The sequence below is a fragment of the Mycteria americana genome, chromosome 4, assembly GCF_035582795.1.
Source record: "Mycteria americana isolate JAX WOST 10 ecotype Jacksonville Zoo and Gardens chromosome 4, USCA_MyAme_1.0, whole genome shotgun sequence".
Lineage (NCBI taxonomy): Eukaryota > Metazoa > Chordata > Aves > Ciconiiformes > Ciconiidae > Mycteria > Mycteria americana.
In genome coordinates, this window is record NC_134368.1 from 52,719,114 (window position 1) to 52,734,269 (window position 15,156).

The 15,156-nt window shown below is 37.6% G+C and overlaps 1 protein-coding gene across 2 annotated transcripts in view; it reads left to right on the top strand.

Annotated features, from left to right (window-relative positions):
- CCSER1 (coiled-coil serine rich protein 1) overlaps positions 1-15,156 on the top strand; it is a 731,922-nt gene that overhangs the window by 139,563 nt on the left and 577,203 nt on the right. For both annotated transcript variants that reach the window (XM_075500578.1, XM_075500579.1), the window contains exon 4: positions 671-764. In XM_075500578.1, the coding sequence (XP_075356693.1) occupies positions 671-764 (94 nt within the window). The remainder of the gene's footprint in view (positions 1-670; positions 765-15,156) is intronic.

Sequence of the window (15,156 nt, forward strand, 5' to 3'; positions counted from 1 at the left end):
TAAACCTGCCTTATCTGTCTGTGGTTAAAACTTGGCAAACAAAATGAATCACAAAAAGGGAATGGGGACCTAAGCAACTACGCTTCACAGTCAGGCTTTCTTCTCTGTCTGTGTAAGCCTTTACCACCCACCTTAATACTTAAAAATTCATGAGTTGATCATTCATGCCTGAATTTCCTGTTTATCCTAAATTTGTGTCTTTTTATCCCTTGGATAAATAGAACAGTAAATCTCTCCTCAGAGTATATTGGTAAGGGCAGGCAGTGCTTAGAATTCCAAAATTTAATGAAAAACAAGTACTGATACTTTTATGTTGTGCTAAAAATAACATTTTTGTGCTTCATAAAAAGTTATGATTAAACTTGGAAAGACACAAAACCATCATTGAACAGTACAAAAAACCCAGTTACATAGGTGGTATTACTTGTACTTCTGGGTTTTTTGTTAAATATTTGAGATCCTGGAAAAACAGAGAATGGTGACAAATACATTTCTACTTGGACAGTTGTTTCATACAATTTCTCACTGGTCCAATGTTAGTAGAAAAACTTTCTGTAGCTCCTGCTTAAACGTATTTTCCAGATCTGATTGCTCATTATTTTGTGCAGAACGGTTTGGTTAACACATTTGTCTAAATGCCCTTTTTTTTTTTTTTTTTAATATGTATTAGGATGTTTTGAATAACTTGGGTTCCTGTGAGTTGGATGAAGATGACCTAATGCTTGACTTGGAGTTCCTAGAAGAACAACATCACCATCATTCTGGTAAGTCAGATAAATACTGAATATCTTCAGCGAGGTATTGTTATTCTAGAAATATGAACTAAATGTATTCAGTACAATTACTTGGAAATAAAAAAGTCATTTTCTTGAAGGGGAAGAGCAGTACGCATTTTGTAGTGTTATTTCTAAATGCGTTTGCCATTTAGCAGAAATATACTCTTTACACTGCATTTGGACTTCATAAGGTCAGTTATGAAATGGAAGTGATTTTTACAGCTACAGAAGAATTCCAGCACCAAGGGCAGACCCATCTGGTTTTCTAGATACTTAAAATGACTGCTGCCTACCCCAGGCAGTTACCAAAAAGACCACTGCTGATATAATTGTGATCCCATTTTGTGTGTGCCAGAATAATATGCTTTAAATAAAGAAGGTTTGACTTGAGACATGAGTGGAACTTGATCCTTTCTCTCATGGTTGGTTAAGGTGCTGTTGCACTGCCTTGATTAATAGCAATAACCAAAGTCAACTCGCGGTGTGTTCAGAACAATTTTATAAGAGGATTATGCAAGGTCTTGGTAAGTCGTGGCACCTGCAGTGGGGTATACTGCATTTCCTTTGGCTGTGATGGGGGACAGTGTAGGGCCTAGTCCATGACAGGAAAAGTCCTGCTAACTCCACAGGGTTCGGAGAGACTTAAAATGTGCATGAGATTTGTACTTGATCACAGATAGAGCTCTGAGTTTGCACTCTGTTGTGATACTCTGTTATGGCAGTGACATGCTTTTAAGTAGGAGTAATTCTCACCCTCTCTTTTACTTGCTGTTTTCTGGCTGCTCTTCCTTCATCCACCCATGTAGGTACCTATAGTGCACATTCATGTAGACTTGTGTGGAAGTGGGGTTTATTAGACATGTGCCTGCCGGTGTGCGCCATCTTCGGTTCTGGTCCCTCCTTTGATGCAAATTTAGCAATGGTTACAGATAAACTGCTTGAATTAGGCCTCCTGGTTCAAATGTTCTGTGTATGATAATTCTGTGAATATATCTGTATTATCTTTATGATAATTCTATTTAACCATTGTATTGTGCTTTTTAAACCTCTTTGTGTATCTACGTATAGGATAAAACATCTGTTCCGTTTTATTTGGTAGAAGGCAAAGTAGCCAGAGAGTATGGAGGGTTGTAGCAGCAATATGTGCATGATCATAGTTTCCTAAATTAGGAGCTAGGATGCAAAAAATTAACTGCACAGAAAAGGCCCTTTCTAACCAGTACTGAATAATGCTATTAACTGGTTACAGAAAGGCAACTCATGGGTTAAGAAATGTGGGTCAAAAAGCTTCAAAAACAAACATTATATTTTATAAGAAATCATAGTGTTTAGACTTGTTCATTCCCAGGACCTGTTGGAAACAAATTAACTGGCAGAACCATTTTCCATAAATAAACTTCTCTTAACATGTTGCACTTGGCCTCACCGATGTTTTCCTCCTTTTTTTTATATTTATAAAGCACTGAATTAACAGTGATGGAAAAGTTATGTCCAGTATATTATTATAAAGATTTGTAGCAGCTTCTGGAACAGCTAAGATCATAATGCCTAAATGACATTATACTTGATAGAAAAGTAATTAAGATGGAGATGTGATATGACACATAATCTTTCTACTCTTGGCTCATTATCCGGAGCAAATGAGATGCTTTTAAAACAGAAAGATCTACATTTCCCTTTGGAGAATGGTGACCATTTCTATTCTGAGCAGTAATGTAGAGACACACGTTGCAGTATACACATCGTCTTTAAACACAGAGGTGTTTATCTTATTAATATTTGCTTTCTGATTTATTTGTTTGGTGGTAGGTCTAGCTGCAAAAAAATTAGGATTTGCATGGTTCTCACTGTTGTTTTTGAGTCATTCAGCTGGAAGAAAGAGTTGGAAGGATAGTGCCACAGTATAAGTTGACAATTTCACCAAATAAAGCTGATGTCTTTATACCGAGTTAGGATCTGGCACAAAAAGGTTAGATGTGGTTGTTTGTAAGTCGTCGTCTTATTTCATGTTAAGATATTGACATGAGAGGCTTGATTTTCAGAGTCCTTTAGCATTTACATACCACTGAAGTACATAAAACCCTAGATACTGACATCTAAACATTTATGGCAAATTGCTTTTCTGATTGCTATATTAAACTGTGGCCCAGTTCCAGGCTTCAAGACTTTTCAACCAAAATTCTTGGTAGTAATTCCAAATCAATCCATTCTCTGTTTTCACTTTTGGGCTTGTTTGTTTTCTCCAATAGGCCTCTCCATTCATACCCAAATAAAATTCTTCTAAACTACTTCAATTAAAATACATTATTAAATATTATTGATGCAATTGTTTTTATAAGCACCAGAATACAGAAGTGATCAAGTGATCCCATTCAAGGTGTACAACTAGTTTAATGCAGAGCTTTAAACTTTTTTGTAAACTTATCAGATTGGAAGTGATCATATTTCTGGGCATGCACGTATAAGCTATTGCAGATAATTGGGAAGCAATATAAGTTTTTTAAAAGATCTTTAATCTTGCCCCCTTCATAAACAAGAAGATAACAGATTACACACTGAGGATGAGCCAGTACTGTTATGGTAGAATTTGTTACTCTAATTGAATTTGAATAAAACCAAGGGGCTATTTAGTTCTTTCAGTATGTGACCAGCCTGAAAATGAGAGTAGATGATTTTCCATAGTATTTGCTAGTAGCTGGTTTGTTAGATTCTTTGTAAAGGCTTCTTTTAAGACAATGGGCTTGATAGTTTACCTATGGCTTGCTTCACCAAAAATCATTCAAGACAATCCCAGATGTACGGATTTGTCAATCTCCTCTTCCCTGTTGGTACATGCTGTCCATCATATATAGGATTCAGCCCTCTGTTATGTCAGCTTTACATATTTAAGCAGTTTTGTAGCAATATTTGTTTACATTCCTAACAAGTTCCTTATGTTTCTGTAATACTTGAAAGGGATCTATATATCTGACATTCACACGTGGATTGTACTGAAGTCAACTGGGAGTTAATGCATGTGCTTCTAGATCTGTTACCAAAACGAAGGTGTTTATGAGTATAAAAATATGACACAAAATGCTGCTTTTTGCATGGAAACCTTAAAATTATTCTCTTCTGGAAGTCAAAGTTATCAACACCACTGTGACTATTTGTAGTCACAATAAAAATCCTGTTGATGTTCAACATACTGGTGCTGATTACAGCATTTATTTGGTTACGGCCATCAGTCCTAGAGCCATATTACAATTCACTTGTGCCCCACTTTGGCTCTTTATAAGGAATTCTGTGGGGAATTACTATAGGCAGAAATGTTCCAAGAGAAGCTCCGTTCAGTATTTTAACAAATACATTGAAATATGAAGAGGTGTAATTGGAAAATAATTCAGTTCTTTCTTTGGTTGTTACGGAGGGATAACTAGTGAATCAGGCAAGTTCCTGTTCTTCAAGAGCCTATGAAAATCTCTAAAATGACAAATTACACGAATACGAGGGCTAACATCACATCTTTGACTTGAATATCACAAACTATTCCTTGGTCAGGACGCTGTATGCAGCAAGCTGTATCATTGAAACATGGCAATTCTGAAGTGTAGTGCCACAGTTAATAAATACAGTTGATGGGTTGGTTAATGGTGAATTGAGAAAGTCTCTTAACTGCCATTAGGAGCTCTAGATTTTTAGAGACTCTTGTTAGTTAAGGCCTGATTTACAATAGCTTCTGCTTTTAGCTGCTGTAGTTGAAAAGAATAGTATTTGCTAGGGTGAGGATGTCTTTTTGACTTTCTACTGAAGGTGACAATATAATAATAATAATTTAACAAAATAATTGTATTATATTGATCTACCATAATTTTAGTGACCGTTTATGAATAGAAAATAAGATACTATTGGAAGGATTTCTGGGAGAAATGGGTATTAAGGAGTGAGTTTTAAAAGAGGATCTAGGAGCCAACTGGCAGGCAAGGAGACATTGTTCCAGAAAGTGGAACGCTGTATTAATTAAAATACAGAGCTAGAAAGGAGAAAGAGACAAAGATCTGTTACCTCTTTCATTGTTTGTGGAATTTTTTATTGTTATTTATTACTCCAACTAATTTTTTACTTGTGTTCTTGTTCTGTCCTCTCAGCTTTTCCCTAATGAGCCGGTTGCCCTCCAGCAGCATCCTCATGAAATGGGGTTCCTGCAAAAAGGCACTATGAACCCTTATGAGTACTAGAAAATTAAAAAATATCCCTAACTTTTTCTCTGACCTTACAATTGAAGATAAAGAGATACTTGCATACCTCATGTAGATGCTTCTACTTTGAATGTAGATTTCTGTGCCCTGCTAGTCTTAGCACGGTTTTAGAAGTCTGGATTTCCCTCATTTCTGACCTTCTCTCCGTAAGTGAGTTTACTGCATTAATTTACTACTTTTGCTTCTGTTTTAAAGGCTGTATTGCTGAGATAAAGAATGTAAGACAGAGACATTTTATTATTCCACGTAAGACAATTGCTTTGAAATTTAATAAAATAATATTTATATAGTACTTGGTGAGTGGAGAGCACTACTGCATACAAATGCAAAATATTAATCAACTTGATTCGCTGAGATTTTTGCATACTGTTCTTAAGCTGGAATGTTTAAAACTAAGCATAATATGACATACATGATGAGCCTTGAGGGTGCCTTTTTATTACTCTAAGTAAATTAGACTTTTAAAATATGCTACAGTGTTGATTTCCTGTTGTAAAATAATGAAGTTAGTCGTTTCTGTAGCGGGAAACCATTGCCAGTTTATAGAAAGTGACGGCATTAATTTAACCTCATTCATTTTCCTTTTCCCTGGTGAAACATGACTTATTTGATTCCAAGTATTGATTACTTAAATGTATAAGGAAGACCTTTATATTCAGTGATACGAGCAGTGGGGAATTTATTCAAGTAACGCACATTAATGTGGGTGAGTTGTGTGCTTTTGTTGTGCCATAGCCTATTGAAAAACCAAATACTTGGCTTTGTATGGTTAGTGTTGTCATTAAATCACGACTGTAGTAAATAGTAGCCTTTTCTAAAAGTTCACAAAGGCATAGCTATCCAAGGTCTCTTGTAATTTCTTAAGTATTTGCCATAGGTGTCATAAAACCAGTGCCCCTGCATCTTTCTACAAAGACGTATGTGTGTAGCTGGGATTTGTAGCAAGTGGTCTGGCTGAAGTCGGGGGGGACTGCTCGTGGTACCGAATATTAAGCACATGCATGTGTCATCTCCACATCAGGCTCCACACTATGCAGTGACTATTCATGAGTGCGATATTGATTAGCTGTGTACTCAGAGTGGCCTGCTGCATCCATCATGTTGTTGCTTGAATGCTTGCTGAATAGTTTTGAATAATGTAGCTCGCTATAATTTTTAGAAGAGATTTGTCTTCGGCTGGAGCTTTAGCCATTTTGGATTTAAGGCCTCAGCCTCATCTGTAAAGGAGTGATCCAACAAACATATAAAGCATAGTTATTTAAAGCATATATAAAGCATAGCAGCGTATTTCAGAAATGAAATTATTTGTCTTATTTGCTGGAAAAAATGAATTAAAAGTGGAAATATGAAAGGGTACTTTATCATCCATCTAAATATTGTTCAACTCTTTAAAAAACCCAAATACTTTCAGAGATAGGGCACATTTTGTTCAAACCTAACTTAAGGTTGTCTCTGTTAGAAGCTTTTTAAGTGTGTCCTTAATTCTATGTATGTGGTAATAGATGCTTTGGTACTTGCTCAAGGTTTATGAATGAAAAAGAGTATATGTGACTTGACAAAATTACTTTTGACATGGTGGCAATGGCTCTAATGTGCCCTATATATATTTTCTTCTATTAGTGGATGTTGAGAAAGAAGGGCCTGTTCTTCATGTAGTCTTGTGTTAATATAATTGAAAGGAATGAGCATGTGAAGTTCTGATGTAGTAGTATCACGCTTATGATGTAACACTTACTCATGTATACCTAATAAAAAATAGGAAAATAGTTATTAAATAGTTGCTCTTTATGTTTAAAATGTAATGCTGTGGTATGGTGTCTGCTTAGCACTGTGAGTAATGAGCAGGGAGAGGCACATCTTAGTGAAATGGTTGGAAACTGTGGGCTCTAACCTTTGTCATGTGTTTGTATTAGGTAGTTTTTATTTAGTGCACATTAGTCAGATCCAAAACATAGTGTGTTGGGCTAGAGTACTCTATCACAACACCCATATTTGTTTTTTTTCATTAAAAACCCCTTATTATTAATTTGACAGATTACCGTATGGGTTTTGCAAACTTCCAAGGGCAAGGTAGAAATAGTGTTTTGGTTTCTGAGATGGATGCACAACTTGAATGTACTTATTTAAATGTCAAATTACAGTCGTCATATCAGATTATGATTTTTAGTAACATAATTACATTAGGTATTAGCAACCTCACCAACAAAAACGCAGTGCACTTGTTTTTTAGAAAGTAAAAGTCAGGAATTTTTATTCTATTGCTTTTAAATAGGGATAGCCTGCAGATCAATTGCCATCGGTACCCAGCCACACTAAAGTGTTGGTGTAATGACCCAGTGATATTAATTAGGTAGTTGCTGAGTTATTTTGAATGTGATGAACAAGCTCTGTGAAAATTCTGTGGTGGGTTTGGAGCTCCTCCTGTGTCTATTAATTAAATGTACTAATCATTTTTATTAATTTTTTTTAATGGAGGGTAGGAGTGCTGAGCTGAGATGAAACCCCTTTGGTGTTTTGGTGGGTTTTTTTGACCAGGAGTGGGAGAAATACAAATGCTATTAAAGAAAAAGTACAGAAAAATTCAGTGCTGGTAGTGGGTCATTAACACAGGTAGTTACAAACTGTAAAACAGAAATAAATTTGCTTGCTTTTGAAACATCATCTAAATCTAATAAGGGAATAGAAAAATATGCTGTATGTATAAATTATACTGCTTGTTTTGGCAGCAAAACACCGAAAGCCAGCTCCTCAGCTACGGTGGATCAGCTGGGATGCACTGAAACCAAAAGCGTTAGCTGTTAGCATGCCCAAAGCAGGGGGGTTGCAGGGTGCCTTTGGCTCTGGGGCCAGTTCTCAGCCAGCCAAAGCGCGGCTCTCGTCAGAAGCCTGGAGTCGGCATCGGTTTCTATGGAGGGGAGCGTGCATGGGCAGCGAGCTCTGGCACTAGCACTGCTGTGGTCTGAGTAGATGGTATCTCATTTTGTAAGACAGTGGCACCTAACTATGGATCCTAACTATGTATTTTTGTCAGACAACTGCTTAGAACCAGAGAAGAGATACTTAGGTAATTTGAATGTATTGCTTTAGTCATGAATGTATCGTTGGTGGCAAATTGTGTTTCTGTGTTTAAAAACAATGACACATTTTGATTTTTAATTGGAAGTGGGCACCCAACTCCTTGAGCTCTTTTGAAAGCTTCACCATTCCCAAACGCAACCTTTAGAGATGTATACACTACAGATCATGTTAAACTATGGCAGCATCCCTTCAGTTTTCTGAAGGGTTAATAACATTTCAGTTTATATTTATAGGTTTTGAAAAAAATAAAGATTGTGACAGTAAAGTAACAAAGAGCTCTGTGTCTGACAAAAAGGAGGTTCACAGATTGTTTAGCTCAGTAGCATCTTGCATTGTCACTACCAATTTTGGACAATAAGATAATAAAAAAGTAAGCAGTACTAATAATGAACATAACAAAAACTGATGTGTGACTTCACTACATTAATTACAGCACTATATAGATATCCTAATAACAATTAAAAGGGGAAGTTCATGTTGGTTTTTAATTTCGCAAGGGAAAAAGACTCACTGAATAAATGCCTGCTAGTCTTCCGTGAAACTTCTTGTTGTGAAGGGAAAGCAGCACAAGCCAGAACTGTGGCCAGCCTGATTTCATGTGTACATCTGACTTCCAGCATGGCTTTGAAGTATGGAGTGGAGAGTCACATGCAACTAGTTTCTCCATAGCTAGAAAAGTTACTAGAAACAGAGGGATTTTTGTATTTTCAGAATGACCTAGTCTACTAAGCTACACATTTTCCCCTGAAGCATTGCTTAATAAATCTGACCCAGTAATGGAGTAACCAGGTCTCCAGGGAAATGAAATAAAACTTGTTGTCTTCTAAACTCTTCTAACCGTGATCTATAGCTTCTGAAAGAGCACTGGGCATGGAGAAAAGGGATTTTTGCAGGCTTTGCAGTGGAAGAATAGGTAGCATTATCAAATGAGCGTATATGTGTTAGTCAAGAATAACCATTGCATGCTTGTGGCTAGGCGTGTTCTTAGGAGTCTTGAAGCTTAAGTTACTGAAAGTAAGGAGAAGAAGAAATAATGACTAGAGAAGAAGTTAGTATTAAATTGGAATGAAACTAAGTAGAAATCATAGGCTAATATAAGATTAGTCCTCCAGCATCCTGGAGCACCCTGGTCCCTATTCTGGAAAAGAAGTATTGAATTGAGAGTCCAGTTTCTGTTCTGTTATTTACGTAAATGAATGTTGTAATCTTATTCCAATTTTAATTGAGGAAAAAACCCAAAACCCAGAACTGCTACCAATTTAATTTTATCCTACAATTCTTTTAGTGTATTTTACCTGAAAAGTTGAGTTGTGAACAAGCCTAGTTGATGAGTCGCAGGAGGCATGCAACACTAGCTTCTAGCTGTGCTTCCCTCAGAATATGATTAAAAAGTGTCTGAGATATTATAGATAATTGGCCTGTGCTGTGTGTTCTCAGTGGATCAAGGGAAATACTCAGTTTCCGAAGCAAATTAGTATTTTTAGCTTTTTTTGGTGTGAAGAGGGATGAAGGACTGATATGTTCAAATGGTGGGTATAAGTTAGGTTCCTTTCTGGCTGATAGAAATTTTATTAATGTTATGTACTTGTAAATCCTATTCAGTTAAATGGAGCAGTTAGATGATCAGCATCACAGAACATCACAGCCATAATTTAGATGCCAAGAGGTTTTTACTTCATAAATAGACAAGAAGGGCAAAACAGCACAGCCCTGAACTCCGGGGTCATGAAAGAATACTTTGAGTGAGATGCATTTGTGTGGTTATCATGGAGCAATTGGAATCAGCATCTGTATCTCAATTTCCTGCTCTTTCATAATTATAGTGTGACATTTAGTTACAAATCCTTATTCATATTGGTATGCTCAGCCATCATTTACTGAAAGAACCGGGACAGTAATTAAATTAGGCATACTGCCTTTCTTCGTTCCTTTGATTTTATACATACATTGAGATGAAACCTCTTCTTTAATAATATCTGCAGGCAGAAAATAAATGCAATAATAAACATTATGACAAATCAAGGCATACAGTCCTATTTAAAACAATTCTGCATTTTTAGATGGCAAAGTTTAAGCAGGGTGCCAAGTGCTGCTTTTCTGTCCTGCTTTGTGAGTTTACAAAGATCTGGACTGGGTGTCTTGCCAAAATGGAAATGTGATGAGAACTTGAGAGGAGCTTGCTATTTCTTCTCAGTTTGCTGTGAGTACAAGAGATTTCCAAGAGATTTAGGGACTAAGAGGAACAGTTATGAGCTCACAATTATTCTCCAGAACAGCTGTAACTCAGTTTATATAAAAACAACTGCACCTTCCATATAACTTCTGCAACGATCCTACTTCAAGGTCAGACTGAAACTGTGTGTGTCTAGAAAGTGTGAGTTAGTGATGGCTTTTGACATTTTGAAGTATTTATCTCTGGGATCCTTGTAGCTCCACTCTTAGGTAAAGAAAGGAAAGATAGTCTGATAGTTAAAACTTGAGTCTAGGTCTCCTGGGTTGAGCTGGGTTCTTTGTAGTTTCCCAGTGTTACCGTGGGCTAGTCACTTAATTTACTTGTAGTATGTAGAAAGTGGTACTCCTGTAGTTATGGGGATTTGGCATTAAAGTTTGAGAGATACTCAAGATACCGTTGGGATGGAGTTGCATTAATAACTAGTCATTACAGTCTTTAGAGGCCAATTATGTTATATTTTGTGCCTCTTCATACGTCATTCCAGGAAGTGGAGCAGACGCTACCATTGCTGTTGCTGGTGTGTCTGCTACTGTTACTGCTCCTGTTATTTTTGTCTTTCCTTCTGCTGAAAAAATGCCAAAGCAAAACACAAGTTTCTTTATAACAGGAGGAAAAAAATACTGCAAAAGCCTATCATACTCATCAACTAAAGTCTGGCTCAAAAATAAATTACTTTTTAAATCTTTCCAAAATTGTACCTACCATCCATCATTACCGAAAGATTGGGTCCTATCTGCTGTAGTGTCTGAAAATATTAGTTGACTTTATTGTTGTATGTCTTGTACCTGAGTCTCTTGTGATGAGAGCGCCTGTTGTCTCTTCTTTTGTCCCTGTGAGGATTCTGTCAATACTTAATATTGTTTGGATTTTGTCAATTTTTATTTGTTTTTACCTCCAACTTCCCTTGAGGGGGAAGGAATTCACAAATAAATGCCATTCAGGTAAGTAAGCCCTGAGATTTGTTGCAGCCTAGTTTCAGCTTTAGGAGGGGGGGTCAATAGGTAGCAAATACTTTGGAGGTAGGTCAGGTGTACGCGGGCTTCCTGACAATGTTTTGGCCTCTTGGAGACCCCCAGAAGTAGTCTGTGCTTTTGGATTGTATAGCTTAGCTGGTTTTCTGTAGTATGTTGTAAGAAGGAAATCATATACCTTTCTTTGCCAAAGGAACAATTTGACATAAACTCTGAAAGGTGACCTTGAAGAAATTTTCTGCTTTTACCTTCTGTACTTAGGCTTATTTTAGGATTGTTCAATGTTACCCAAAGTCAATAATGCCCAGCCATCTCCTTCTCACATGCCTGATTTCAAAATTCTTCCATGCAACCCTTACTATAGGGAACAGCTTTAAAATGAAAGTTTGTCAAAGCACCTGCTTGCCACCACTCTAGTAGCTTCTGCAAAAGACAATACATTCATTACACCTACTGATTCATTACACCTACTGAGGATAATATCAGTACTGCTGGGCTTTGAGGTTTTTTTTTCCCCTTGTTTCCATAATGTTGTAACATCTTCAGGAGCAAGAGTCTATTTCCAGTTAAGATTTAAAGGAAAGTGTGGTTGCAGTTGAACATATTCAGAATGCAGTTTTGAGAACAAGTAACAAGTGGTCTATTGCAGGATGGATAACATATATACTGATGGATCTGCAAGTGGCAAGTTATTCACAAATTGATATTACAGTGAATATATAGGTATCCGTATCATTTTCCTTTTTTCACAGAACTAAGCGTTCATGAGTTTGATGTTTAAAGAGTTGCTGAACCATGCATTAGTCTGTGAAAAGTTGATTGCCAATGGAGGTTTCTCCACTTCCAAGAGCATAGTCTGATGAATGGGTGATTTGAGAGCTCCCTGATTTTTGCTCTACAAAAAGTTTCTCTTTCACCACAAACAATGTTGAAACTGAAATTCTTTCACATCTGCACAAAAAAAAAAAAAAATCAGCATATTCCTGAAGGCAGTGCATTGCATAGTGGGAAAAAGAGGTTGCAGTTAGTTGTGGAGAGTAGTATGGTGTTAAGATCACTTAAGCTGCCAATAAAATTGGCAGTTGCTAAAGTGAGGATTAACATAAGAGGTAAGAGGGGCTGGGATGTGGGTAGGGGTGCTGGGCAGACAAGAGGGGCTGTGCTGAATATATCCATGAATACGCGTGAATCCAGGGAGTGGGGAGGCATGTGCTTTCGCTAATGACCTTCAGTCTTCAGCAGCCCAAGAGGAGGAGGGGACCTGGCTGCCTGTGCCTGCATTGTATGCAAGTCCTGTATGTAGGTGCTGTTGCAGGCAGCGCCTTGTCTGTGTGTCCGGCCATGTCAGTGTCTGTGTCTCTCTGGCATACAAGCTTATTTTCGCTACTGCTTGAAGCTGCAAATGGGCAAGTGGCAGCAGTGTCATTCAGGCTGGAGCACAGACCTCCCGACTGAGCCCCTGCGGCTGGGCAGGAGGGATCTCCCCAGCCCTAGAGCCGCTGGAGGCGACAGCCCTGTGCAGCATCCCTCAGCCCATGGTGCCGTGAGTATGTGCTGAGAGTAGCGTGTACGTAAATGTATGTACCTAGCAGTAGTATGTACGTAAATGTAAAACCTACCTGACAAACCAAAGGCATTTCTTTGAGCTGTTTCAGGGTTTTAAATGCTTTAATTCCTCACACCCAACTTTTGAGAACTAGTGACAGGTTTTGTTTGTAACACAGTAACTGCTGAGTCTGCAAGGGTGAGAACTAAAACAGAAAATGGATAGTAAATGAGTGTAGTGCTTTTTGGTTGCAGGATGGATAACGCGCTCATTTTCTCTGCCCTCTCTAAATATTTCCAGCCCTGCAAACACAGTTCACATATTTTGTAGGAAAAAGGATTAAAGCGGTGTCTTTGCAAAGGTTAAGGAAACCAGAGAGGCCCTAGGGCCTGAGAAACCCTCACAAAAAAAAGAAAGAAAGTGTTGGTAGTAAACTTCTCTTTATTATAATAGATTATGATTTTGCTGACTGTCAAAAGCCCAGGCAACGTGATTAACCTGTTAAAGATCTTCATGACTTGACCAATTTTTTTCTCACATAAGTTTTTCTTTATAAAAAAGCAATTTACTGTAAGAGTACACTTATTTGGAGGTTGAAAAGCAGGCAGCAGATAAAATGAAAGTACAGCTGTGTTGTAATATTTTTGTGCTTTTTTCCAAACCTGTTAATTTCACAGAAAATAGTTTTGACAAGCCTCTGTATTTCTAATACATTTTCTCCATGAATAAAACATGGAATAATTCTATTTCTAAGGTTCAATTTCATTGTTTTCTTCCCTACTCAATCTTTAATTTGTTTGTTTGACTTGTTTGGAGATTTTTGCAGGATTGGGGGTTGAGGAAAAGGTATTCTTTATGCTTCTTAATATAACATTACTGACACGATGTACTTGTTGTAAATTATGGTTTTTAGGCTAGAATGACATAGATATGTTACTTAACCATCTTATTGTCAGCGTGTATTAGATTAAATGCAAATAGCTCCTAGTTCTGAGGATTTTCAATCAAAGCTCCTCCGAATGCAAATACAGCGCACACGTATTCACAGACGGGCTGCGCAGAGCTGTGTGGAGTTACTCACGTGGAGAAACTGGTGACTATCATTGTGCATCTGGAAGGGCTGGTTTTGGCTGTGGAAGGAGGTTCACCAGGCAAAAGGAATCGCCTTGTACTGAGTTTTTGTGGAATCTCGTACTGTGATCCTTTGACACTGAGTTATCACAGGTAGTAAATAGTAGGGGAAAATAGAAAGAGGAAAAGAAATGAATGGACGTAAGAAGGAAAAATGGCATGGGAAAATCTCACCTTTAGCTTCTGAGAAAAATAACATACTTTGGAATGAAGTTGCTTTAAAATTGATTTAGAATGATATGTGGCAAGCGGCTTAAAAGAATTTTTCAAACTCTCCCAGCTTTCAGATGCCAGCAGAAGTATTATTCTGTCCCCCTGTTCTGAAAAGAAATCAACAGGTTGAATGAAATCCAGGAGTGTGTTCTTCAGGCTGCAGGGGTCATAAGCCAGGAGCTCTCCGTAATACAAGCATGCTTGCTGTGTGTGCTGCTCCCCTTGTTCCCCACAGCAAACACAGAGTACGGGTGAGAAGTGATGGAGAGGTATGTTACATGGTATATCTAGTCTCACAATAGCCTGCACTCTTATCTAACCTGCAAGAAAAGCTCCTGAGGATTTCTTCTCTTGGCATACAGGAATAATGAGCCATTGAATCAGCTCAGTGGCAGGTGCTAGAAGGGTGGCAAAGGGAACGCAGTGAGGCTAGAGGAGATGACAGAAAAAGCTGTGCTTTCTTCCAGTGTGAGAATTTATATTTCACAGATTTTGTAACTGTAAGTAAAAGACGACACTTTCTGTTATGTAACTTTCTTCTATAATACAAGTGAGGTTGTTTTGCTCCCCCCCCACAATCACATTTAGCATGTCTTTTCTCTCTTCTTTCCTAACAAGCTTTCTGTGCTTTCCTGGAATATGCAGGAGCCTGTGTTATCTCAGATGATGTTTGGATTTATTGTGATTGCAACTCTAGCCTGTGAAATCAGTTACTTCTTTTGCAGATTCAGCTCATTTTAGACTGTTGCGGTGCAAAAAAACCCCCTTACTTGTTCATCTTCAGTCCTTCTCTTGACCTAGTTCTCTTTGCTTTCTATTAGAGAAATGTATTTTGATGGGCTTCTTTCTGCTTTACATTCTTGTTCAAGTCTCATATTGAGGTACGATGCAGACAGCCTGTATCTTTTCAACCTTCAGGTAGTTCTTGATTTTAGGTAACAGTGTATTCAGGTAACAGTATATTTTGAAA